The 27,573-nt window shown below is 42.7% G+C and overlaps 1 protein-coding gene across 1 annotated transcript in view; it reads left to right on the forward strand.

Moving 5' to 3' along the window:
- The window catches only part of LOC133572578 (calsyntenin-2-like), an 839,649-nt gene that overhangs the window by 624,199 nt on the left and 187,877 nt on the right, over positions 1-27,573 (forward strand). Inside the window, exons 7-8 of the mRNA XM_061925391.2 lie at positions 2,415-2,672; positions 3,043-3,164. Coding sequence (XP_061781375.2) covers positions 2,415-2,672; positions 3,043-3,164 — 380 coding nt within the window. The remainder of the gene's footprint in view (positions 1-2,414; positions 2,673-3,042; positions 3,165-27,573) is intronic.

Below are 27,573 nucleotides of genomic sequence, written 5' to 3' on the forward strand. Positions count from 1 at the left end.
GTATCGAGTTGTCTATCTAGCTATATCTATGCTGTGCAAGGCCACATCCGAAAAACTTAAATAATGCAATACGTTAATGCTGGAGAAATGCGGTAGGAGCTTTACGTACTGTACATATACATCATTCAAAGATGCAGCAGTAATCAATTCATACATTATTTTTCGGACCATAAGGCGCATTGGTTTATAAGGCGTAATGCCGATGGTCTATTTTCATACAAAAGGCACATTACAAGGGTCATATTAGGACTTTATTTTCTATATTTAAACGCTTCCTTGTGATCTACATAACATGTACTGGTGGTTATTTGGTCAAAAATGTTGCATAGATTATGTTTTACAGACCATCTTCAAGCCGCTTTATAACCCTCTTCAATTGCGCCGTTTACTGGGCCGTTTTACTTACGTGGCCCCACTTCGACAGCATCTTCTCCCTGTCATCTTTGTTTTACCGGTAGTTTTTAACGCTTCCATAGCAAGTCTACTGACAGATATAGGGCAGAACTGTACGTTACTTTATATTAGAAATGGCAACAGCGGAGGGTGTATACCCATAACAAGAAAAGGGAGAAAAAGTCTTATTGACTATGTCACGGACTACAATGGCGCAACTTTTCGGGACTGATGCAAATCCCAAATACATATCAGCCGGTACCAATAGGTAAAAATAGTTTATTTTGCATAATATTGTGAAACGAAATGCAAGATAATGTCTCTCAAATAGGTGCCATTTTGGGGTCCTAATACACAGGCCAAAATAATACTGATAGAAAGGGACAAGCGGTAGAAAATGAATGGGGCGGATTAGAGATGTCCGATAATGGCTTTTTTGCCGATATCCGATATTCCGATATTGTCCAACTCTTAATTACCGATTCCGATATCAACCGATACCGATATATACAGTCGTGGTATTAACACATTATTATCCCTAATTTTGTTGTGATGCCCCGCTGGATGCATTAAACAATGTAACAAGGTTTTCCAAAATAAATAAACTCAAGTTATGGAAAGAAATGCCAACATGGCACTGCCATATTTATTACTGAAGTTACAAACTGCATTATTTTTTTTAACATACCTCAAAACAGCAGCTTGGAATTTGGGACATGCTCTCCCTGAGAGAGCATGAGGAGGTTGAGGTGTGCGGGGTTTGGGGGGGTTTTGGCGGGGGGTGTATATTGTAGCGTCCCGGAAGAGTTAGGGCTGCAAGGGGTTCTGGGTATTTGTTCTGTTGTGTTTATGTTGTGTTACGGTGCGGATGTTCTCCCGAAATGTGTTTGTCATTCTTGTTTGGTGTGGTTTCACAGTGTGGCGCATATTTGTAACAGTGTTAAAGTTGTTTATACGGCCACCCTCAGTGTGACCTGTATGGCTGTTGAGCAAGTATGCATTGCATTAATTTGTGTGTGTGAAAAGCCGTAGATATTATGTGATTGGGCCGGCACGCAAAAAGAGTGCCTTTAAGGTTTATTGGCGCTCTGTACTTCTCCCTACGTCCGTGTACACAGCGGCGTTTTAAAAAGTCATAAAGTTTACTTTTTGAAACCGATACCGATAATTTCCGATATTACATTTTAAAGCATTTTTTGTCCGATAATATCGGCAGTCCGATATTATCGGACATCTCTAGGGTGGATGTTAAAGCACAGTATACGTCTGACTACTGTAGCCGTAATGCTTTGCGTTCTATCAAGCGGTGCGGCTTCGTAGCTTACCAAAGTCCTACTAAAACATTTTGACAGATTTTTGAGCGCGTGTGCAATGTTCTATATTCTCAATTAAACATCAACGTTTTGGTCTTGCTTACTCGGGTCATTTACTGAACAGGCATCAAACCTACAGTCCACACGTATCTCTTATTTGTGACTGCCATCTCCTGGTCACACTTATCATTGCACCATGTATGAAATAAAATTGCTTCGAGGTCGATTAGCACAACCAGAATGAATCCATACATTAGGCGTAGGGCTTATAAGGCACATTAAACGATTTTAAATGCGCCTTATAGTCCGAAAAATACGGTAATCAAATTATGAGGTGCACCCCTAATGATGAGTTATATGTTTTAGGCATTATAAAAAATTAGCACAAGTACGTACATAATTTATATGATGTGCTGCTTTACACTTCAAGCTTGATGTCTGTCTTTTGTGTCGCATTCATACTCTTGATTGCTCTCTCAACATTACTGGGGTTGACTCGCATATCCCGTTGAAAGTCAGTTTCATTTGCCATGAATCAATAGCCACATCCTCGATCAAACCCGCCCCATTGATTGCATATTAAGCTTTTCCATCTGCTTTAGTCACAAGCAATCATAGCCAAGGTTGGACCAATAAACGACACATCTACTATGATCGTTATTGACACATCTTCTGTTGCATCTTTCTGTTTCAATGACAATGTTGCAGGAGCCTCATCAGGCAGCACTGACCTTCTGCCCGCCCCTTCTACTGCCACTAACTGGACAGCGTCTCTGGTGACTGACAGCGGGAGGGACAGTGACTTGATATTCAGGTTTGACGGTCACCAGGCGGCTAAAATTCCAAGCTGGGTGGTACCTCAGAACCTGACAGACCAGTTCACTATAGCGACCTGGATGAAGCACGGGCCCAGTCCTGGGCTCAGGGCTGAAAAGGAGACCCTGCTTTGTAATTCGGATAAGACGGGTGAGTGGAAAGAATCTGCTTTGCAAAACTGCAAAAAATATGTAATGGCACGAAATGTTCTGCATATTTATTAATTAACATCAAGTGCACTAAAGAAGAACATATCTTTATTACATGCACTGATACAAAGATTGTGTATTGCCAATTATGTGGCCATTGCTTAGGGAAAAGTCTGGCATCAAACACCGTTACACTAATATAATCATCTCATTTGGAGTCACGATAGGGTGGCGTGACAAAGTCAGCAACTAAACTGCTGACGTTGCTGCAACCAGGAATGTTCTATTAAATATTCCAGTAATAGTCTGTCCCCAACAGTGAGCAAGTGTGTTGATCCGGCCGACCCCTTTTTGTTCTTTGCTCCCAACAGAGATGAATCGCCATCACTACTCCCTGTATGTCCACAATTGCCGCCTGGTGTTCCTGTTAAGGAGAGACTTTACCCAGGTGGACACGTTCAGGCCTGCTGAGTACCACTGGAAACTGGACCAGGTAGGAAGCATCCAGCGCACCAGAAGTTGCCCACAAAATAAAATCATTCAACTCACATTGATACAGTACAGATACAGTCTATAAATGGTGTATGATTTAGTAACGGGTCACTGCAAAATGGAGCGTTGAATGTCCTATTAGTTTCTTAATGACTTTATTTATGTTTTTGACTTTCACTTTGTAATTTGTGGGTTCATTTATTGAGGTTAATTTCAACTCTGCTTAGACAAATGAAGTTTTACACACAGTCAATCATAGTTTGTGATTTGGGTGGTTGGCTTTGCGTTTTTATTGCTTTGCTGCACCAGAAATCCTCTTAAAATTAAGAGAGTGGAGCTTTCAATTAACACCCATTTATTTGGAAGAATATACCGCCCCCCTAATTAGTCATGCAATGGCAAAATGAGTTCTATTAATTTAGCCCTTGTTGTACACATGCTTTCCATGCACACTTGTAAATGTAAATGTAAATGTGTTATACTTGTATAGTGCTTTTCTACCTTTTTTTAAGGAACTCAAAGCGCTTTGACACTATTTCCACATTCACCCATTCACACACACATTCACACACTGATGGCGGGAGCTGCCATGCAAGGCACTAGCCAGAACCCATCAGGAGCAAGGGTGAAGTGTCTTGCTCAAGGACACAACGGATGTGACTAGGATGGTAGAAGGTGGGGATTGAACCAGTAACCCTCATTTCACCCTTGCTCCTGATGGGTCCTGGTTGGCGCCTTGCATGGCAGCTCCAGCCATCAGTGTGTGAATGTGTGTGTGAATGGGTGAATGTGGGAATAGTGTCAAAGCGCTTTGAGTTCCTTAAAAAAAGGTAGAGGACGGCATGAACTTGGACATGTCCAGTGCCAGGATACATGGTCAGATGACGCAAGGAAAAACTAAACGAGGTGATTGACTGGCTGTAGTTATCACTGAGGGAAAATATTCAAATACCACATGCAAAACAGCATGTGCAAAAAATCAAATTGCGAGTGTTGGGTGTGTCGCGGGTGATCTACTAAGACTGTGTGCACAATTGATAAGACGTGCAGAGTAGTGCAGACCTCCATATCATACTTGCCAACCTTGAGACCTCCGATTTCAGGAGGTGGGGGGTGGGGGGCATGGTTTGGGGCGTGGTTAAGTGGGGAGGAGTATATTGTCAGCTAGAATTCACCAAGTCAAGCATTCCATACATATATATATATATATATATATATATATATATTCCGTATTTTTCGGAGTATAAGTCGCACCTGCCGAAAATGCATGTTAAAAAAGGAAAAAAACATAAGTCACACTGGAGCCCGGCCAAACTATGAAAAAAACTGCGACTTATAGTCCGAAAAATACGCTATATATCTATACATCCTGAAATTATGCAAACAAAACTGTGTTTAGATAATTGATACTTCAAACTTGCATAAATAAATCTTAAGGAATATAACATAACTTGGCTTCTGAGAGCTTCAAAATGTAATGAATAAAATGCTAAAGTTGTTGATAAACAAGCAATTATTTTAATAATTAAATATGGTCATTTTAAATGAATTTTTATGATCATTTACAATTAATTATTTCAAACATGTTTATTTTAATGCATAATTATACGGCTGGATGTAATAAGGAGTCAGAAAAAATACAAATAAAAATACAATTAATTTTGATGTTTTTAGCTTTTTGCGGATGATGTGGTCCTGATGGCTTCATCTGGCCAGGATCTTCAGCTCTCGCTGGATCGGTTCGCAGCCGAGTGTGAAGCGACTGGGATGAAAATCAGCACCTCCAAGTCCGAGTCCATGGTTCTCGCCCGGAAAAGGGTGGAGTGCCATCTCCGGGTTGGGGAGGAGACCCTGCCCCAAGTGGAGGAGTTCAAGTACCTAGGAGTCTTGTTCACGAGTGGGGGAAGAGTGGATCGTGAGATCGACAGGCGGATCGGTGCGGCATCTTCAGTAATGCGGACGCTGTATCGATCCGTTGTGGTGAAGAAGGAGCTGAGCCGGAAGGCAAAGCTCTCAATTTACCGGTCGATCTACGTTCCCATCCTCACCTATGGTCATGAGCTTTGGGTTATGACCAAAAGGACAAGATCACGGGTACAAGCGGCCGAAATGAGTTTCCTCCGCCGGGTGGCGGGGCTCTCCCTTAGAGATAGGGTGAGAAGCTCTGTCATCCGGGGGGAGCTCAAAGTAAAGCCGCTGCTCCTCCACATCGAGAGGAGCCAGATGAGGTGGTTCGGGCATCTGGTCAGGATGCCACCCGAACGCCTCCCTAGGGAGGTGTTTAGGGCAAGTCCAACTGGTAGGAGGCCACGGGTAAGACCCAGGACACGTTGGGAAGACTATGTCTCCCGGCTGGCCTGGGAACGCCTCGGATCCCCGGGGAAGAGCTGGACGAAGTGGCTGGGGAGAGGAAAGTCTGGGCTTCCCTGCTTAGGCTGCTGCCCCCGCGACCCGACCTCGGATAAGCGGAAGAAGATGGATGGATGGATTTTAGCAAAATATCGTAAAAATGTATTTAGTTTTTGTTTTTTTTAATTAATAAATATATGTATTTGTGGGTAAGATAAACATAATAATACACTTTATCTCTAGTCTGGATGATTTAGTTCTTGTCACCCTGTTGTCCTCCCGTCGTGAAAAAAAGCTGTCTTCACTCAGGTCCACGGAGCTGGAGGCCACGCCCCCTCCAGCTCCGGCTGAAAATCGGGAGATTTTCGGGAGAATATTTGTCCCGGGAGGTTTTTGGGAGAGGCGCTGAATTTCGGGAGTCTCACGGAAAATTTGGGAGGGTTGGCAAGTATGCTCCATATACAAATGAGGATTTTGCACGTACTAGCGGCTGTGCCCACATTCATGACATCGTATGTTCAAACAGTCCAACCGGTGTGGTTTCTTTATGGTGTGGAATATGCAGCACACACCACCTTTTCTGGACAATAAACTGTAGAAGTGGGATCTAGAAAAAAGAAGCTGGCGCTGTGGGGGGCACCGTTGTTGTGATGGTGCGTTCGGAAGGATCCGGAAATCAATGCAAGAATGTATGAAAATGCATGTTGCAATATTTTTATTTTATTTATGAGATATACAGTGGGTGCGGAAAGTATTCAGACCCCTTTAAATTGCTCACTCTTTGTGTCATTGAAGCCATTTGCTGAAATCAAAAAAGTTCATTGACAGAGAAAAACAGAATTTATTCAAATGTATTACAATTTATTAAAAATAAAAACTCAAATCACATATACATAAGTATTCAGATCTTTTTCCTCAATACTTTGTTGATGCACCTTTGGCAGCAATTATAGTCCTAAGTCTTTTTGAATACGATGCCACCAGCCTGGCACACCTATCTGTGGGCAGTTTCGTCCATTCATCTTCGCTCATTCCTCTTTGCAGCACCTCTAAGGCTCCATCAAGTTGGATGGGAAGCATTGGCTTTCATCCAGGATGTCTCTGTACATTGCTGCATTCATCTTAGTCTAGTCAGGGAGGTGACCAAGAACCAGATGATCACTCCCAGAGCTGCAGCATTCCTCTGTGGAGAGAGGAGGACAACCATCACTGTAGCAAACCACCAATCAGGCCTGTATGGTAGAGTGGCCAGACGGAAGCAATTTCTTAGTACCGTATTTTCCGCACTATAAGGCGCACCGGATTATTAGCCGCACCTTCAATGAATTACATATTTCATAACTTTTTCCACCAATAAGCCGCCCCGGATTATAAGCCGCGCCTACGCTGCGCTAAAGGGAATGTCAAAAAAACAGTCAGATAGTTCAGTCAAACTTTAATAATATATTGAAAACCAGCGTTCTAACAACTCTGTCCCAAAATGTACGCAAATGTGCAATCACAAACATAGTAAAATTCAAAATGGTGTAGAGCAATAGCAACATAATGTTGCTCGAACGTTAATGTCACAACACACAAAATAAACATAGCGCTCACCTTCTGAAGTTATTCTTCATTCGTAAATCCTTCGAATTCTTCGTCTTCGGTGTCCGAATTGAAAAGTTGCGCAAGCGTGGGATCCAAAATGGCCGGTTCCGTCTCGTCGAAGTCATCGGAGTCAGTGTCGCTGTTGTTGTCCAGTAGTTCTGTGAATCCTGCCTTCCGGAAAGCTCGGACCACAGTTGTGACCGAAATATCTGCCCAGGCATTTACGATCCACTGGCAAATGTTGGTGTATGTCGTCCGGCGCTGTCTGCCCGTCTTAGTGAAGGTGTGTTCGCCTTCGGAGCTGTGTGAAAAAAGCCACCCGGCCTCTTCGCGTAAACTTCCCTTAACCACTCGCTCATCTTTTCTTCATCCATCCATCCCTTCGAGTTAGCTTTTATGATGACGCCGGCTGGAAAGGTCTCTTTTGGCAAGGTCTTCCTTTTGAATATCACCATGGGTGGAAGTTAGCCTGGCAAGCTAGAACCACAGTGAAGGATGACTTCTCATTCCCTGTGGTGCGAATATTCACCGTACATGCTCCCGTTCCACAGTGCAGTTCACAGGAATATCAGTTGCTGTGAAATACGGTAGTAATCCGTGTGCGGATGGAGAGATTGCGTCTTTTTATGAACCGGATCCTTGTCGCTTAGTAGGAGCCATTTTGTGGTCTTTACAGATGTAAACAGGAAATGAAACGTACGGTGATATCCGCGCGTTTTTTCTTCTTCTTCCGGGGGCGGTGGTTGCTTACAGTAGAAGAAGAAGCGCTTCCTGTTCTATGGGGGCGGGTGCTTTCCTTGGCGGTTGCTTGCGTAGAAGAAGAAGCGCTTCCTGTTCTACCGGGAAAAAAGATGGCGGCTGTTTATCGAAGTTGCGAGATCGAAACTTTATGAAAATGAATCGTAATAAAGCGCACCGGGTTATAAGGCGCACTGTCAGCTTTTGAGAAAATTTGTGGTTTTTAGGTGCGCCTTATAGTGCGGAAAATACGGTAAAACGTTTGCCAAAATGCGACTGACAGACTCTCAGACCATGAGAAACAAAATTCTCTCATCTGATGAGACAAAGATTGAACTCTTTGACGTGAATACCAGGTGTCATGTTTGGAGGAAACCAGTCACCGATCATCACCAGGCCAATACCATAGCTACAGTGAAGCATGGTGGTGGCAGCATCATGCTGTGGGGATGTTTTTCAGCGGCAGGATAGAGAGAAAGATGAATGTGGCAATATACAGAGACATCCTGGATGAAAACCAACGCTTCCCATCCAACCTGATGGACCCGGAGAGGTGCTGCAAAGAGGAATGGGCGAAACTGCCCAAAGATAGGTGTGCCAAGCTTGTGGCATCGTATTCAAAAAGACTTGAGGCTGTAACTGCTGCCAAAGGTGCATCAACGAAGTATTGAGCAAAGGGTCTGCATACTTTTGATTTTTTTTAAGGCATCCATTTTTTTTCTGTCAAGATGGGGTGCTGAGTGTACAGTAAAGGCCTACTGAAATGCGATTTTCTTATTTAAACGGGGATAGCAGGTCCATTCTATGTGTCATACTTGATCATTTTGCGATATTGCCATATTTTTGCTGAAAGGATTTAGTAGAGAACATCGACTACAAAGTTCGCAACTTTTAGTTGCTGATAAAAAAGCCTTGCCTGCACCGGAAGTAGCAGACGAGTAGCGTGACGTCACAGGTTGTGGAGCTCCTCACATCTGCCCATTGTTTAACATCATGGCCACCAGCAGCGAGAGCGATTCGGACCGAGAAAGCGACGATTTCCCCATTAATTTGAGCGAGGATGAAAGATTTGTGGATGAGGAAAGTGAGAGTGAAGGACTAGAGAGCAGTGGGAGCGATTCAGATAGGGAAGATGCTGTGAGAGGCGGGTGGGACCTGATATTCAGCTGGTAATGACTACAACAGTAAATAAACACAAGACATATATATATACTCTGTTAGCCATAACACAACCAGGCTTATATTTAATATGCCACAAATGAATCCCGCATAACAAACACCTCCCCCCTCCCGTCCATATAACCTGCCAATACAACTCAAACACCTGCACAACACACTCAATCCCACAGCTCAAAGTACCGTTCACCTCCCCAAAGTTCATACAGCACATATATTTCCCCAAAGTCCCCAAAGTTACGTACGTGACATGCACATAGCGGCACGCACGTACGGGCAAGCGATCAACTGTTTGGAAGCCGCAGCTGCATGCGTACTCACGGTACCGCGTCTGCGTATCCAACTCAAAGTCCTCCTGGTAAGAGTCTCTGTTGTCCCAGTTCTCCACAGGCCAATGGTAAAGCTTGACTGTCATCTTCCGGGAATATAAACAATGAAACACCGGCTGTGTTTGTGTTGCTGCAGTCGGCCGCAATACACCGCTTCCCACCTACAGCTTTCTTTTTTGCTGTCTTCATTGTTCATTGAAATTGCATAAGATTCACCAACACAGATGTCCAGAATACTGTGGAATTTTGCGATGAAAACAGACGACTTAATAGCTGGCCACCATGCTGTCCCAAAATATCCTCTACAATCCGTGACGTCACACGCTGACGTCATCATACCAAGACGTTTTCAGCAGGATATTTCGCGCGGAATTTAAAATTGCACTTTAGTATGCTAACCCGGCCGTATTGGCATGTGTTGCAATGTTAAGATTTCATCATTGATATATAAACTATCAGACTGCGTGGTCGGTAGTAGTGGGTTTCAGTAGGCCTTTAATGAGAAATAAAATGAACGTTTTTGATTTTAGCAAATGGATACAATGAAACAAAGGGTAACAAATATAAAGGGGTCTGAATGCTTTCCGTACCCACTGTATGTATAATATATGAGATTTATACTATTAACACTAAGAACCTCAGATATGCAGATGACACCATCCTAGTGGCAGACTCTGGGAAAAAAAGCAACAAAACATCCTGAACACAGTAGTAGTCCATAATGATGCAAACAGTCTGGCTCTAAACATCAACAAAACTGAATGCATGACAGTTTCCAAGAAACCACATCACATCACATCACATGCAACAACAAGAACATAAAACAAGTGTCTCAATTCAAGTACTTTGGCGTCACAATAACATCCGATGGTAGATACGAAAAAGAGATAAAAGATTGCCATGTCAAAAGACAGCTTCAACAAAATGAGTGTTATATTTAGAAATAGAAACATCTCACTTGACACCGAACTCAGTCCTCAAATGTACGTATGTATAGTATGTCGCACTATAGGGCTGTGAATGCTGAGCTATAAATATTCCACGACTGAGAAAAATGCTCTGCATAACGTTGACTGAAAAGAAAAGTAATAAAGAGATATTTACGCTGGCAAAAAAAACAAGAAGATCTCTTATTGCAACGATTTGAAAGAGGCAGCTAAAATTCCTCAGTATTATCTTTAGAAAAGACATCTTAGGAAAACTGATGTCAACAGAGAAAGTAGTAGGAAAGAAAGCTCAAGGTCGATAGCGGACAAATGTTTATCGACATATGTCAACAGCTTCAGAAATTTTATAAAAAATATTATTAACATAGACCTCACAGATAAAGACAGACTCGACTGGAGAACCCTGATCATCCATGCCTGCAAACAGATAATGATGATATGTAGTAATATTATATCTCCTATAGAAAAAAATAATGCCAAAAACCAAAGCCAGAAGAGCCCAAATGAAATCTATTGAATTTGAAGTACCAATGATAGTCACATACACACTAGGTGTGGTGAAATTATCTTCTGCATTTGACCCATCCCCTTGTTCACCCCCTGGGAGGCGAGGGGAGCAGTGAGCAGCAGCAGTGGCCGCACCCGGGAATCATTTTGGTCATTCAACCCCCAATTCCAACCCTTGATGCTGACTGCCAAGCAGGGAGGTAATGGGTCCCATTTTTATAGTCTTTGGTATGACTCAGCCAGGGTTTGAACACTCAACCTACCGATCTCAGGGCGGACACTAACCACTAGGCCACTGAGTAGGTTTTAATCAGCCCCTTAAGTCACCCAACATATAAAAAATTCAAATTGTAAAAATATTCTGCATCTGCATGAAGACACGCGAAATGGATTGCTCTCCCTATTTTGATCATTTAAGAGACGCAATCGTCAACACTTGTTTTCAATCAATCAATCAATCTTTATTTATATAGCCCTAAATCACAAGTGTCTCAAAGGGCTGCACAAGCCACAACGACATCCTCGGTACAAAGCCCACATACGGGCAAGGAAAAACTCACCCCAGTGGGACGTCGATGTGAATGACTATGAGAAACCTTGGAGAGGACCGCATATGTGGGTAACCCCCCCCCCCTCTAGGGGAGACCGAAAGCAATGGATGTCGAGTGGGTCTGACATAATATTGTGAGAGTCCAGTCCATAGTGGATCCAACATAATAGTAAGAGTCCAGTCCATAGTGGGGCCAGCAGGACACCATCCCGAGCGGAGACGGGTCAGCAGCGTAAAGATGTTCCCAGCCGATGCACAGGCGAGCGGTCCACCCCGGGTCCCGACTCTGGACAGCCAGCACTTCATCCATGGCCACCGGACCTGTGCCCCCCCCCCCCCCCCCCCCTCAAGGAAAAGGGGAGCAGAGGAGAAAAGAAAAGAAACGGCAGATCAACTGGTCCAACTACCGTATTTTCCGCACTATAAGGCGCACCGGATTATTAGCCGCACCTTCTATGAATTACATATTTCATAATTTTGTCCACCAATAAGCCGCCCCGGACTATAAGCCGCGCCTACGCTGCGCTAAAGTGAATGTCAAAAAAACGCTGCGCTAAAGTGAATGTCAAAAAAACAGTCAGATAGTTCAGTCAAACTTTAATAATATATTGAAAACCAGCGTTCTAACAACTCTGTCCCAAAATGTACGCAAATGTGCAATCACAAACATAGTAAAATTCAAAATGGTGTAGAGCAATAAATAGCAACATAATGTTGCTCGAACGTTAATGTCACAACACACAAAATAAACATAGCGCTCACCTTCTGAAGTTATTCTTCATTCGTAAATCCTTCGAATTCTTCGTCTTCGGTGTCCGAATTGAAAAGTTGCGCAAGCGTGGGATCCAAAAATGGCCGGCTCCGCCTCGTCGAAGTCATCGGATTCAGTGTCGCTGTTGTTGTGCAGCAGTTCTGTGAATCCTGCCTTCCGGAAAGCTCGGACCACAGTTGTGACCGAAACTATCTGCCCAGGCATTTACGATCCACTGGCAGATGTTGGCGTATGTCGACCGGCGCTATCTGCCCGTCTTAGTGAAGGTGTGTTCGCCTTCGGAGCTGTGTGAAAAAAGCCACCCGGCCTCTTCGCGTAAACTTCCCTTAACCACTCGCTCATCTTTTCTTCATCCATCCATCCCTTCGAGTTAGCTTTTATGATGACGCCGGCTGGAAAGGTCTCTTTTGGCAAGGTCTTCCTTTTGAATATCACCATGGGTGGAAGTTAGCATGGCAAGCTAGAACCACAGTGAAGGATGACTTCTCATTCCCTGTGGTGCGAATATTCACCGTACGTGCTCCCGTTCCACAGTGCGGTTCACAGGAATATCAGTTGCTGTGAAATACGGTAGTAATCCGTGTGCGGATGGAGAGATTGCGTCTTTTTATGAACCGGATCCTTGTCGCGTAGTAGGAGCCATTTTGTGGTCTTTACAGATGTAAACAGGAAATGAAACGTACGGTGATATCCGCGCGTTTTTTCTTCTTCTTCCGGGGGCGGGTGAAGCGCTTCCTGTTCTATGGGGGCGGGTGCTTTCCTTGGCGGTTGCTTGCGTAGAAGAAGAAGCGCTTCCTGTTCTACCGGGAAAAAAGATGGCGGCTGTTTACCGAAGTTGCGAGACCGAAACTTTATGAAAATGAATCGTAATAAAGCGCACCGGGTTATAAGGCGCACTGTCAGCTTTTGAGAAAAATTGTGGTTTTTAGGTGCGCCTTATAGTGCGGAAAATACGGTATTTAAAGGCTAGAGTATACAAATGAGTTTTAAGATGGGACTTAAATGCTTCTACTGAGGTAGCATCTCTAATTGTTACCGGGAGGGCATTCCATAGTACTGGAGCCCGAATAGAAAACGCTCTATAGCCCGCAGACTTTTTTTGGGCTCTGGGAATCACTAATAAGCCGGAGTTCTTTGAACGCAGATTTCTTGCCGGGACATATGGTACAATACAATCGACAAGATAGGACGGAGCTAGACCGTGTAGTATTTTATACGTAAGTAGTAAAACCTTAAAGTCACTTCTTAAGTGCACAGGAAGCCAGTGCAGGTGAGCCAGTATAGGCGTAATATGATCAAACTTTCTTGTTCTTGTCAAAAGTCTAGCAGCCGCATTTTGTACCAACTGTAATTTTTTAATGCTAGACATAGGGAGACCCGAAAATAATACGTTACAGTAGTCGAGACGAGACGTAACGAACGCATGAATAATGATCTCAGCGTCGCTAGTGGATAAAATAGAACGAATTTTAGCGATATTACGGAGATGAAAGAAGGCCGTTTTAGTAACACTCTTAATGTGTGACTCAAACGAGAGAGTTGGGTCGAAGATAATACCCAGATTCTTTACTGAGTCGCCTTGTGTAATTGTTTGGTTGTCAAATGTTAAGGTGGTATTATTAAATAAATGTCGGTGTTTAGCAGGTTTTAGTGCATACAAGCCTTTAGTAGAGCAGGCCTTAAGTGTTTTTAATGGATTGGATGTCTTTGCCAACCAGAAGGTTTGATTTGAACTATTCAAATTATGCGAAATGACAACAGCAAACACACTCACAAGCAAAAACACACTTGGTCCAGGCTTGTGTGGATGTATAAAATCTGGGTAGACCGCAGCTGTCTGCTGTTCCAGGAGGCTGTCTGAAGGTCGGATAGGTCACCTCAACATGAAAAAAGATCACACTAATCAAACAATGACATCTGATTCTGGAGAGAGATGCACAGCTCGTATGGATTACTTCAAAAATAGGCCTGTTGGCTGCACACGGAAGGCTGAGATGACAAACTCCAAATGGCAATGCCAATTTCTCCAAGCTGGCAGGTACATCTAATAATTAGCCATAGCACTCTGGTTGTCAATACAAGAAGTGGGAATGCATGGTCCAGAATTATCTTCACTAAACACCAAACACAGCCTAATGTAACATCAAATAATACCATTGAAATATGTCATGAAAAAAGCCAAATCAAATTGATCAGCTGTATATATATATATATATATATATATATATATATATATATATATATAAACACCTCAGTCAAGTACAGTTATCGTTTCTAACGGGCAAATTCTCAAACAAAATTCAAACAGCAACAGTTTTAAAAGACTGGCGACAAACACCACTTTACAAACTTAAGACCTGTTTCCTTATTCCAAACAAAGGCTCCTAATTAGTCTGCTGACGTATGCAGTAACATATTGTGTCATTTTGCATTCTATTATTTTGTCAACATTATTAAGTACAAGTGGTGGAAAATAAATTATTAATCTACTTGTTCATGTACTGTTAATATCTGCTTACTTTCTCTTTTAACATGTTCCATCTACACTTCTGTTAAAATGTAATAATCATTTATTCTTCTGTTGTTCTATACTTTACATTAGTTTTGGATGATACCAGAAATGTGGGTATGAATCCGATACCAAGTCGTTACAGGATCATACATTGGTCATATTCAAAGTCCTCATGTGTCCAGGGACATATTTCCTGAGTTTATAAATATAATATAAATTTTTTTTAAAATTAAAGAAGATGTTGTGATGCCAAAATAATCATAGTAGTATCAACTACATACGCTCTTGTACTTGGTATCATTACAGTGGATGTTAGGTGTAGATCCACCAATGGCGTTTGTTTACATTTTGACGCCGGTGAGCTACGGTGTGTAGTGAAGCATGTTTAGCTATTCCTCGTCCTGCAGGGATGATACTTGTAAGAAACTTACTTTATTTGTCGCCATGGAGACAAGGATTAGTGATTCAAAAGTAGCTAAAACACTGCCGACTGCAGCTGGACTTAAACCGCTTGCTAGTTGGCCATGTCTTAAAGCACCTCTTCCTCAGGGCATTTCAGTGTTATAACTTCACCTTTAACGTTAGTTTTTAAGCCAAAATGCGTCCGTTCTCCCTTTTTTGTCTACACATTGTGTCTGCTTGTAAGTATTCTGTGATTGTGCGCTGCCGAACATGCTCGTCTGCTCGTAAACCAGCAATGTCACAACGTGACGACGACAAGGGGTGGGAGGTACTTTTTAGAGACGGTATAGTACTGAATATGATTCATCAGTATCGCGGTACTATACTAATACCGGTATACCGTACAACCCTACCATAAACCGTATTTTTCAGTTTTAAAATGTATTTTTTTCCAGGTACAAAATGTTTGCCTCTAATTTATTCCATAATTTTATTGTGTGTGTACGCATGACCGTGATCGATGCTTTGCCAAGGTAACGGCCTGCTGTGTTTAAGAAGAAAAAGAAGAAAAAAGCTTCTAGTGTAGCCGGCGTTCGTGCGCCCACATCGTATGCGGCATACGGACAGATTCAATACAAAGTCAATACAAACTTATATGGCCCCATTCTTTGGTGGATCTCGCGTAAGGGGAAGGGGGGGCTAATCATTTCCCAATGCAGTCTGCTGAAATTGATGGGAAGCACCACTCTACGTAACAACTAACACTGTGGTCATAGTTGGAATTGCCAGAAAAGATATTAAGATATTCAACACTCTACTGCCGTCTGGAGGTTAAAGTGGATAATGCACCCCCTCGCCCCAATTTGTCACGTGTCATGTGTCAGGTAAACGGCAATGAATGGGGCCATATGAATCCCCCTTCCTACTGTATGACTGGAGTTGGCCCTCGACACCCCAAATCCGACCGGCCCATCTAGAATTCTGGAGATTTTCCTGATTAGCCACAGTTTATATGTACTATAAATGTGGTTTGAATGACAATTTTGCCATTCAATGTGCCTTGGGAGCAAAACTGCTATCTAAAGAATGAAAGGAAAACTTCATTACTTGTTGAACTTCTCTTGCCTTTTGTCACTTCCTCCTTTCTGCGGTAGTCATTTAAATACCCATGGAAAAAAACACCTTTGCTCTTTACATAGCTTTTTAGGATCTCATTTATTCTTCCTATCGTGCAGTCATTGCAAATCACAGCATAATGACTATTATTATGAGAAATCATGGTTGGACCTATTTGATTGACCTGCTGGAAAATGGTGTTTATCCATAGCTGTAATTTGAGGTAAGTTTGTTGAAAGGCTCATTGTGATACACTTCTTTTTATACTTTGCTTTCTTTGTCCTGTGCATTGCGGTGACAGTTTTATTGAGCTGCCGAAGAGCTTTTTGTATTTGTATTGTACATGGACTTTAAGACCAACGTCTCGGTCTTGAGAAAATGCATCATTTTATCCGAGCTCAAAGAAGAGGACTGTCAATCTTTGTGTTTGGCATTGGCCTTCACTGGAGAATGTCTACATGAAAATAAAGAGGTTGAGGGATGTGCAGAAAAGAAAAGGGAAATCACTAAGACTACTCAGTTGCTCCATAATACTGGGCAAGAATGTCTGGAAGCAAAATAATATTTTACATAAATCAGCTAAATGACCAATTTAATTAAAAAAATCTATTTAGCTTGTTTGTCAATATTCTTGTTCATCCTGGGTCTTGTAATCTGTAGAGTTTTGAATCAATGAGCATTTAAGATTGATTCAATGCCCTGAGAAGCAATTGAGCTTGTAAACTTCACACCGATATGAATGATTCTTTTGTGATTTTCATAAATTATCTTGGTGCTGTTACTAAAACAATCTTAAACAGTCCCATCTGCAAAAGGAAATCAATGCCTTAATTAAACATTAAACTAACGACCAAAAAAAAAGCCATCTAGCAGGCTACAAATGGTTTATTGATGTATTTACATAATGAGAGACTTAGAAACGGTCTATCTGCACTGACAAGTCAATTTGGTCAAGGAAAATCATTGTAAGACAAGTTATGATGATGTTGTCACCTACTAACTAAATATAGGAAAGGGATACTACCTTTAACAATGTTTTTAATTAGGGCTATCAACGTTAATCACGCCATTTATTTCGACCAAACATGCTCCTTTTCGGAATCGAATGGTTACCTGAAAGGTGGCTTGGGTTGCTTTCTAATAATGAGATTCAATGCATACGTCAGTGCAAAGATGAGTAAGAAGACTCCGCTCCATGGTAAATTTAGATTTAGATAAAATCATGGTATTTTTATTGCAGTGAGTAACTCTCTTATCATTGAAACACAACAAGTTTAAAAAATACCATCTAAAAGCAAAATAGAACCTTGTTATTACCTTAGCCAGGGTGCTGTTTACTTGTTGCCATTGATTTGTCAGTTATTTAGCTTGTTAGCAACATAACACAAACAGTTATTGGTAGAATTCCATTAAATTATTCAGAAAATGTCTGAAATGGGAAATACATTTTTGACATTATGGCCGAGAAGAAAAATCCATAAACAGCCGCACTATTTTATAAGCCACATGATTCAAAGCGTAGGGAAAAAAATAGTGGCTTATAGTCTGGAAAATACGGCAATTGGAATTAATCGAATTTCAATGATTTAAAGAATTAGCATTTGACAGCACTTTTTTCATATAAAATATTCAAAGCATACATAGAGTTTTCTCGGATTTAACAAAAGTACTGACAAGATAGGATTAGTCTTTATATAGCTCTTTTTTTCCCTCTTGATTTAGTTTTTTTATGACCATTTATTGATCGATGTCCTCGCGTACAGGAAAAAAAACCTACTCATGCTTATGTTGCTTAATTTTCACAGCACCTAAAAGGGCTTTTGTGCCTTTTAAGTCGAATATTTGCACACTTCAGTCTTCTCTGTCATCTCTAGAGAAAAATATAGTTGTGTGAGTTTAGTGCTGAGCAATGCACAATGGGTTTATCAGCGCTTCTTTGCTGACAAAGGCTTTTGCTGCTGCAGGGGGAAAGTAGCAGTGGGACCAAAGCAGCTGGAGAATCCTAAACAAACAAATTGTGGGCCTTCTTGTACTTGAGGAGACTACATACATACTCATACATTTGTATGAGAAAATTATTGATGAATGGGTTACTGTGACTGGAACAGTTACCAGTAGCCAAACTAAAATCGTACCAAATCCAATTTCTCAGATCGGCTAACACCGTACTTGCCAACCCTCCCGGATTTTCCGGGAGACTCCCGAAATTCAGCGCCTCTCCCGAAAACCTCCCGGGACAAATTTTCTCCCGAAAATCTCCCGAAATTCAGGCGGACCTGAGTGACGTGTCGACAATCTGTTTTCACGTCCGCTTTCCCACAATATAAACAGCGTGCCTGCCCAATCACGTTATAACTGTAGAATGATCGAGGGCGAGTTCTTGGTTTCTTATGTGGGTTTATTGTTAGGCAGTTTCATTAACGGCCTCCCAGCGCGGCAACAACACACAACAGCAGTCACGTTTTCCTCTACCGTATAGCAGTTTGTCTGCCGTAAACGGCAATGTTGTGACACTCTTAAACGGTACAATACTGCTATCTACTGTACATGCATATGTGACAATAACATCTAGGGCTTTTAGAGAGTGCAGTGCACAACTGCGCACACAACAAGGAGACGACGCAGAATGCATCATCAGAGAGGGTGTTCAACATGGTTAGAAAAATAGTGACAGAGAATAGAACAAGGAACCCTTAACTCAACAATGAGTAGATTGAGTGTTATGTGTGTGTATATGTGTAAATAAATGAACACTGAAATTCAAGTATTTCTCTTATTTATATATATATATATATACATATATATATATATATATATATGTATGTGTGGGAAAAAAAATCACAAGACTATTTCATCTCTACAGGCCTGTTTCATGAGGGGGTACCCTCAATCGTCAGGAGATTTTAATGGGAGCATTCGCATACCATGGTTTATATAGGGCACAGAGTGGGTGGGTACAGGCTGGCCTAGGGGCGTGGTGATTGGCTCATGTGTTACCTAGGAGGTGTTTCCGTCTATGGCGGCATGTTGTTACAATTTCGCTGCGCTTGTTGAGGGATGACAGGTCTGGACGGTAAATAATAAACAGTTTCTCTTTCAAGCATAGGTTGCATCTTTTATTACCACTATTGTAAGGTGTGCTGGATGCAAGAATTTGCCATGTTATTGAATATTCAACATTATTGTCTTTGAGGTCCCAAATGTGTTTGCTGAGTTCTGTGGTATTTCGCAGGTTTTTGTTCCTGAAAGAAGCCTTGTGATTGTTCCATCTGGTTTTGAATTCACCCTCGGTTAATCCTACATATGTGTCGGATGTGTTAATGTCCTTGCGTATTACCTTAGATTGGTAGACAACTGATGTTTGTAAGCACCCCCCGTTGAGGGGGCAATCAGGTTTCTTTCGACAGTTACATGCTTTGTTGGTTTTGGAGTCGCTCTGACTGGGGGTCGACGGCTCATTTGCAATTGTTTTGTTGTGGTTTGAGATGATTTGTCGTATATTGTTCATGCAGCTGTAGCTCAATTTAATGTTGTTCTTGTTGAATACTTTTCTTAGGTTGTTGTCTTTGGGAAAGTGTTTGTCAATCAGATTGAGGAATTTGTGTCCAATGTTCGTTGAGACGTTTTTGCTGTATGGGGGGTTGTACCAGATGATGCCGTTTCGTTTTCTGTTCTTTTTTGGCTGGTTTCCTGGCGTGGGTTCATAGGTGAGGGTGAATTTGTATCCGCTTTCATCAAGGGCTTTTTGGTACGGGGGGGGTTGCTTGGTCAAATTCAGCTTTGCTAGATGACAGCATCGATAGCCTTTTATTGATTCCGGTAGGTATTCTTTTCGTGGTGGTGGGTGGGTGGTTGCTGTCATGGTGCACGTATTGGAGTGTTGTGTTGGGTTTCGTGAATGGTTGGTAGCTGTTATTTCTCAGGTTGAAAGTGACGTCAAGGAAGTTGACGGTTTGCTTGTTGGCTTCAATCGTGATCCGTAGGCCGTTCTCTTTGAAAATTTGGCATATGCGCTTCTTGGTATTCTCGCTGCTCCTTGGCGAGGCGCGACACACTGCCAGTCCGTCATCACGGTAAATATATATATATATATATATATATATATATATATATATATATATATATATATGTATATATATATAGCTAGAATTCACTGAAAGTCAAGTATTTCTTAGATGTATATATATTAAATACTTGACTTGGTGAATTCTAGCTGTAAATATACTCCTCCCCTCTTAACCACGCCCCCAACCACACCTCCGCCCCAACCACGCCCCCCACCCCACCCCCCCACCTCCTGAAATCGGAGGTCTCAAGGTTGGCAAGTATGGCTAACACACCTAGATACTGTGGTTAGAAATTGAGCCATTGAAATATATCCTTTGGAAATTGGATCAGACCAAACCACGAAAATCTCAGCATACGCCACAGTTCTCTCCCACAATAATGGACTTGGAAATAGACTTTAAGAAGTTGATATAGGCAAGGAAGAGCGTGGCACATACAATGCTAGCACATGCAGTCAACTGAGCACAATATGTTACATTCTTGACTGTAGCGTTCTGAACATCAAGTGAATACTTTTGTTTGTCATGATCCCATACTTGCCAACCCTCCCGAATTTTCCGGGAGACACCCGAATTTCAGTGCCTCTCCCGAAAATCTCCCGGGACAACCATTCTCCCGAATTTCTCCCGATTTCCAGCCGGACCTGAGTGAGGACAGCCTGTCATCACGTCCGCTTTTTCTCCATATAAACAGCGTGCCGGCCCAGTCACGTTATAACATCTACGGCTTTTGGAGCTCAGTGCGCAACTGCACACACAACAAGGAGACTATTACATATGTCTCCGTTATCCATAGGTTTATCTATAACCCATAAAGTAGGCAGGAATGGAGCTATTGCTCAGCGTGTGTTTATTCCAGCCGGCACGTTAATACACTGACACACAACATCCGGATTCCCATCATGCATTGCTTCAAAACTACGGCAAGTAGTAATGTTAAAAAAAATAACAGAGACGAAGCAGAAGAACTAAGAAGAGACAGTCATGGCGACGACGAGTAAGAAGAAGAAGTACGCTTGCGAGTTCCAAAATGATTGGAAACAAGAATTTCAGTTCATCCGGGACAGCTCGAAGGGGAAGGGGTATGCCAGGGAGAGATGGAAGATTCCAGACTCTGGTGCATTTGATGAAGGCACTTTTGAGCGTGCCACACAGCAATGCTTCATCAGAGAGGGTGTTCAGCATGGTTAGAAAGATAGTGACAGAGAATAGAACGGGGATAAATATAAATGGGTTATACTTGTATAGCGCTTTTCTACCTTCAAGGTACTCAAAGCGCTTTGACAGTATTACCACATTCACCCATTCACACACACATTCACACACTGATGGTGGGAGCTGCCATGCAAGGCGCTAACCAGCAGCCATCAGGAGCAAGGGGTGAAGTGTCTTGCCCAAGGACACAACGGACATGACTAGGATGGTAGAAGGTGGGGATTGAACCCCAGTAACCAGCAACACTCCGATTGCTGGCACGGCCACTCTACCAACTTCGCCACGCCGTCCCTATGGACAATTCAACCCTAAACTCACTCCTTTCCTGCAAATTAAATTTCACAGATGCTACCCATACTTATGCTCCTTCAAAGGCTGTGCTACTGGCTGCAAAACATTGAACTTTCAAATACAACAATGAGTAGAGGAGTGTTATGTGTGTGTGTAAATGTCAGGACTTGGTCCTTGGGGTTGGTTTTTCCGGAAGGCAACGGAAAGTTGGCTCGGGCAAGACGGGAATGTGAGTACATGTTTTATTTTTACACTAACAAAGGACAAAAAAGAAGCAAACAAAAGGTGCGCACAATGGCGGAGAATAAACTATGAAACCAAAAAGATTATAGCACAAAGGCAATTAACTAAGAACACGAAACAAAACACTTACTGTGGCATGGGACTGTGAACATGGCTTGAGAGGATGAAGAGTGTGCCGAGCATAAATGCGATGTCGCCAGGCTGACCAACAGAAAAAGAAAAGCTTAAATAACACAGACATGATTAACGAAAACAGGTGCGTGACTCAAAACGTGAAACAGGTGCGTGACATGACAGGTGAAAACTAATGGGTTGCTATGGAAACAAAACAAGGGAGTGAACAACCAGAAACTAAAGAGTCCAATAACTAAACAAAACAAAACATGACTAAAACAAAACATGATTACACAGACATGACAATAAATGAACACTGAAATTCAAGTATTTATTTTATTATATATATATATATATATATATATATACATATGTATAAGAAATACTTGAATTTCAGTTAATTCTAGCTATAAATATACTCCTCCCCCGTTACCCTCTGATTAGTGTTCGGCACGCTCACCTGCTGTCGGGCACTAATCAGAGAACTACTTATTCCAACTGTTCGCCACACTCGGTCTGGCTACCTTATTTGCTGTACGCAATAAGTTACATTTGATGAATTCCTGTTTCCTTGCTCAAGATTCCTGTGCTAAGGCCCCGTTTACACTAAACCGGATAAGGTTATCCAGGGTAAATCACACCTAACCTTATCTGTGTCCACACACAACAATGCCACCGTTTAAGACCCCCACTCCCTCTGTCCGCCGGCGCAACGCGACCTAGTAAGCATGCGCGAAAAAATAAAAATAAAAATCCACCTGAGCGTCCATCTGCTCCAAGCTCTCCAGTAGATGACTTTACTTGACTAATTACAATTACAAAAATTCATCGAGGGAACTAAATATCTGGTCAGGACACTCCTCACTCTTTTGCCTTCACCTTCATTTTCCATTGTCCATTTCCATTTTCATGCAATATTTGTAGTCACACACACTGTCTGTATCACCTCCTTGGGAGGAAGGGACAAAGTTTTTTGCTAAATAGACCCGGACATTCTCGCCGTCTGAGAAGTGTTGTATCCAAAACAGCTGCAATCGCCCATTGCCTTCCCTTAGGGTTTTGATTTGTGATTTCCAAAAGTGCCTGTACTTGTACAAGAAGGAGAAACACGGGCATGTCTGGATGATCCGTCTCCATCTTTGTTATGAAGCTGGCTGTGGCACGTTCTTTCTGATGTCTCTTCCTGTGTGGGGCGCGGTCTTTCTGGCGTCACTTCCTGGCATCACTTCCTGTGTGGGCACGGTCTTTCTGGCGTCACTTCCTCTCCGAACTCAGTTTGTAAACGATCAATGAGTCCATACAAAGCTAAGTGCCGGAGATTCAAGAAATACACGGCGCACTTAGCCGTGTAAAAATTTGTCCGAGGAGGGGGACCTTAAACGCTGGTTTAGTGTTGCTGAAACGGGGTTTAGGCTAAATAATTATTCGTTTAAGGGGTTAAACGACTTAGTGTAGACATGGCCTAAGTCTCGCCTTGTTCCCCGGGCTATCGACACGCTTGCTTTGTTTTGTTTATTGGTACGTTGACTGATTTATGAGGAATAAATCATATTCTTACCTGCTCACTTCATCCGCAGTTCCGTCTGCATCTCGGGAAAACGACCCACGTATAAAAATGCGACCCAACCGTGACAGTTTACACTGCCATGTTGGCAAGAGAAGCAGCAGCTGGTTTTCCCCAAGTAGAACATTTTGTTTAAAAATTTTGCAACATCCCAATTGTCAGGTTTGTCACTGACAGTGCTACGTACGGCGGGGGAAGGAGACAACACCACAAGGAGGATTAGGTTAACAGGTTTATTCAAACCTTTGATGAGTGTGTGGGAGGTGTATACTACTCTAAGTGTGTGGTGCCAGGCGATGTGTAGAATTAAAGTAAATGTTACCAGGGGTTGTCGTAAGTGCGTGTTGGATGGATCTTTCGTCAGTCCAGATGGGCAAGGCAAAGAGGTAGTCCGTGGGCAGGCAACTGGTCGAGGGCTGGAGAGAAGCAACAAGGTCCGCGTCCAAGCGTGGGTCGAGGATCGAGGGAGGCAGTCTAGAATCCAGAGGACACGGGGAACAGGAAGGACACTGTGGAGAACACAAAGGACATGAAACGCGGGAAACTAGGAAGACAAGGAGATAGCAAGTACGCGGGAGGGAAGCCAGAGACGGGATGCTTACTGCGAGGAGGAACTACGTTCCGGCCTAAGCTCCATGAGTCCACTGGTCTGCAGCTTCGCTGTTGCGTGGGCGTGAGGCGCCCAGCGCGAGCAGGGGCATGTCCTGGCATGCTGCCAACTGAGGTGCTGGCAGAACTTGCTGCCGATGAAAGGCGGGTGCGAACCCGCACCGTGACAGACAGTTTGGTTATGCTTTGGTTTTTCCTCTGTTTGTGTTTTATTTCCTGTCAGCGCTCTTATTTTGGTTCCTTTTCCTGCACGTCTCCCTGAGCGCTTGTTTCCCTCACCTGTACCTGATTGGCAGTCTGGCACACCTGGTGGCAATTGCCAATCAGGCTACTATTTATACCTGCCTCGCCCTCCAGTCAGTGCTGGAGTATTGTATGCTGTGGAGTGTTTGCTGTATCCTGTATGCTGATAGCTGTTTGCTGTCTCCTAGTTCTTTTTTGTTTTGTTCTTTTTTTTTTTTTTTTTTTTTTGGGTAATGCGTTATTATATGTAAAGGTATTGTTCATCAATTTTGAGAGAAGATCCTTATTTTCCAGTTAAGTTGATTTGTAATTATTTTTGTAATAAGCTTTGATAGTAGTGTTTATGATCAAAACGTGGTTTCATATCATTTGACAAGGTTATAAACTGTAAGTAGGTTTGTTGGTTTAAGTTTATTTCGAACATGTATACAGTTTCAATATGTTACATCACATATTTGACATATTTTCATTTTCTTTTACAACATGTCCATATCCATGGTTCTCACCCGGAAATTGGAGCGCCATCTCCGGGTTGGGGAGGAGATCTTTCCCCAAGTGGAGGAGTTCAAGTACCTCGGAGTCTTGTTCACGAGTGAGGGAAGACTGGATCGTGAGATCGACAGGCGGATCGGTGCGGCGTCTTCAGTAATGCGGACCCTGTATCGATCCGTCGTGGTGAAGAAGGAGCTCAGCTGGAATGCAAAGCTCTCAATTTACCGGTCGATCTACGTTCCCATCCTCACCTATGGTCATGAGCTTTGGCTTATGACCGAAAGTACAAGATCACGGCTACAGGAGGCTGAAATTAGTTTCCCCCGCCAGGTGGCGAGGCTCTCCCTTAGAGATAGGGTGAGAAGCTCTGCCATCCGGGAGGAGCTCAAAGTAAAGCCGCTGCTCCTCCACATCGAGAGGAGCCAGATGAGGTGGTTAAGGCATCTAGTCAGGATGCCCCCGAACTCCTCCCTAGGGAGGTGTTTAGGTCATGTTCGGCCGGTAAGAGGCCACGGGGACAACCCAGGACACGTTGGGGAGACAGTCTCCCCCCGGCAGGAGCTGGACAAAGTAGATGGGTAGAGGGAAGTCCGGGCTTCCCTGCTTAGGCTGCTGCCCCTGCGACCCGACCTCAATATGTCCCATCCATCCATTTTCTACCGCTTATTCCCTTCGGGGTTGCGGGGGGCGTTGGAGCCTATCTCAGCTACAATTGGGCGGAAGGCGGGGTACACCCTGGACAAGTCGCCACCTCACACAGATAGACAGACAACATTCACACTCACATTCACACACTAGGGCCAATTTAGTGTTGCCAATCAACCTATCCCCAGGTGCATGTCTTTGGAGGTGGGAGGAAGCCGGAGTACCCGGAGGGAACCCACGCAGTCATGGGGAGAACATGCAAACTCCACACAGAAAGATCCCGAGCCCGGGATTGAACCCAAGACTACTCAGGACCTTCGTATTGTGAGGCAGGCGCACGAACCCCTGTCCCACCGCGCTGCCCACCTCAATATGTTACATCACATATTTTACATATTTTCATTTTCTTTTACATGTCCAAAAAGAAGTAGGTAAAGCTTATTTAACCCTACCTCTTTTTCTACTTCATAGCAATTACTAACACATATGTTCACCTTCTATTCTCATTGTATACACACTTTACATAAATTAATTCTAAATAAAGCAGTTTTCACAATAAATAGTTAAGTTATAGTTAAATATAATTGAATATGATTAAAATCCCGAGCAAGATTACTAATACCAAAGACTATAAAAATGGGACCCATTACCTCTGCTTGGCACTCGGCATCAAGTGTTGGACGAGCGCGACCACCGCTGCTGCTCACTGCTCCCCTCATCTCCCAGGGGGTGGAACAAGGGGATGGGTCAAATGCAGAGGGTAATTTCACCACACCTAGTGTGTGTGTGACTATCAGTGGTACTTTAACTATAATTCAGTGTGAATAGATGAGTTGGGCCCACCGGTCAAAATGGTTAAGAACCCGTACCTTAGAGCGGACCTATGATGATTTTCCTGAGTTACAAATTTTGTGACAACATTGATACTCGTGTTAAACAATGCCCAAGTGTCAAATCATAAGGTCCATGCATCCGGGTGTGAGATTGCATGCAATTTTGGATGCCTCTGAACCCTGTGTTTTGCTGTCTGGCTATGTTGTGAAGTCACATTGAGGTGGACGTACTTATTTGGTCATTAAGTAAAGCTGTCAGCCAGAGGGGGAGGAGCTCCACCCCCTCTGCATCATGCTGTGAGGCTGTTACGGCTGCTGCCTGGAGCCTTGTGTATTAGTCATTCTCACCTAATGCCCTCCCACCTGCTCTGATGTCTATAAAATGAATACTTCCGTGTTTATTTATCTTTATGACCTTTTACACTGCAAAAAAGAGCTAAGATCGCGGTGGCGCGGTTGGGTGAGTGGCCATGACAGCAACCTGAGGGTTCCTGGTTCGATCCCCACCTTCTACCAACCTCGTCACGTCCGTTGTGTCCTTGAGTAAGACACTTCACCCTTGCTCCTGATGGGTCGTGGTTAGGGCCTTGCATGGCAGCTCCCGCCATCAGTGTGTGAATGTGTGTGTCAATGGGTGAATGTGGAAATAGTGTCAAAGCGCTTTGAGTATCTTGAAGGTAGAAAAGCGCTAAAATACTAAATTCTTGGAAAACATACTAAAAACTAGTGAAATCTACTAGCTGCATTGACAGATGATTTTACCTGATAACATCCTAAATTAGGATTTGTATATTTAGAAATTAGCAGGACTTTTAAGATGGAAATTAGTATTTTATTCTGAAAACAAGCATTATTCAACTTGCAATTCTAAAATTAAGCATCCTGGAGATGTTGCAGAATCTTTAAGCAAGATTTTCTGTGTGGGAAAAACCAAAATAGCTTATTTGAATAGCTATATTCTTCATTTTGACAATTTTTAAACTAGAATAGAAAAAAATATAATTAAAATAAAATTAAGATTAGTCAATATCTAAAAATAGATAAATAGCTCTTAAACAAAAATTCAAATAAACTAAAAATAATACAATTTTAAATCTTGTTAAGCGGTA

The sequence above is a fragment of the Nerophis lumbriciformis genome, linkage group LG30 (genome assembly GCF_033978685.3).
Source record: "Nerophis lumbriciformis linkage group LG30, RoL_Nlum_v2.1, whole genome shotgun sequence".
Classification (NCBI taxonomy): Eukaryota; Metazoa; Chordata; class Actinopteri; order Syngnathiformes; family Syngnathidae; genus Nerophis; species Nerophis lumbriciformis.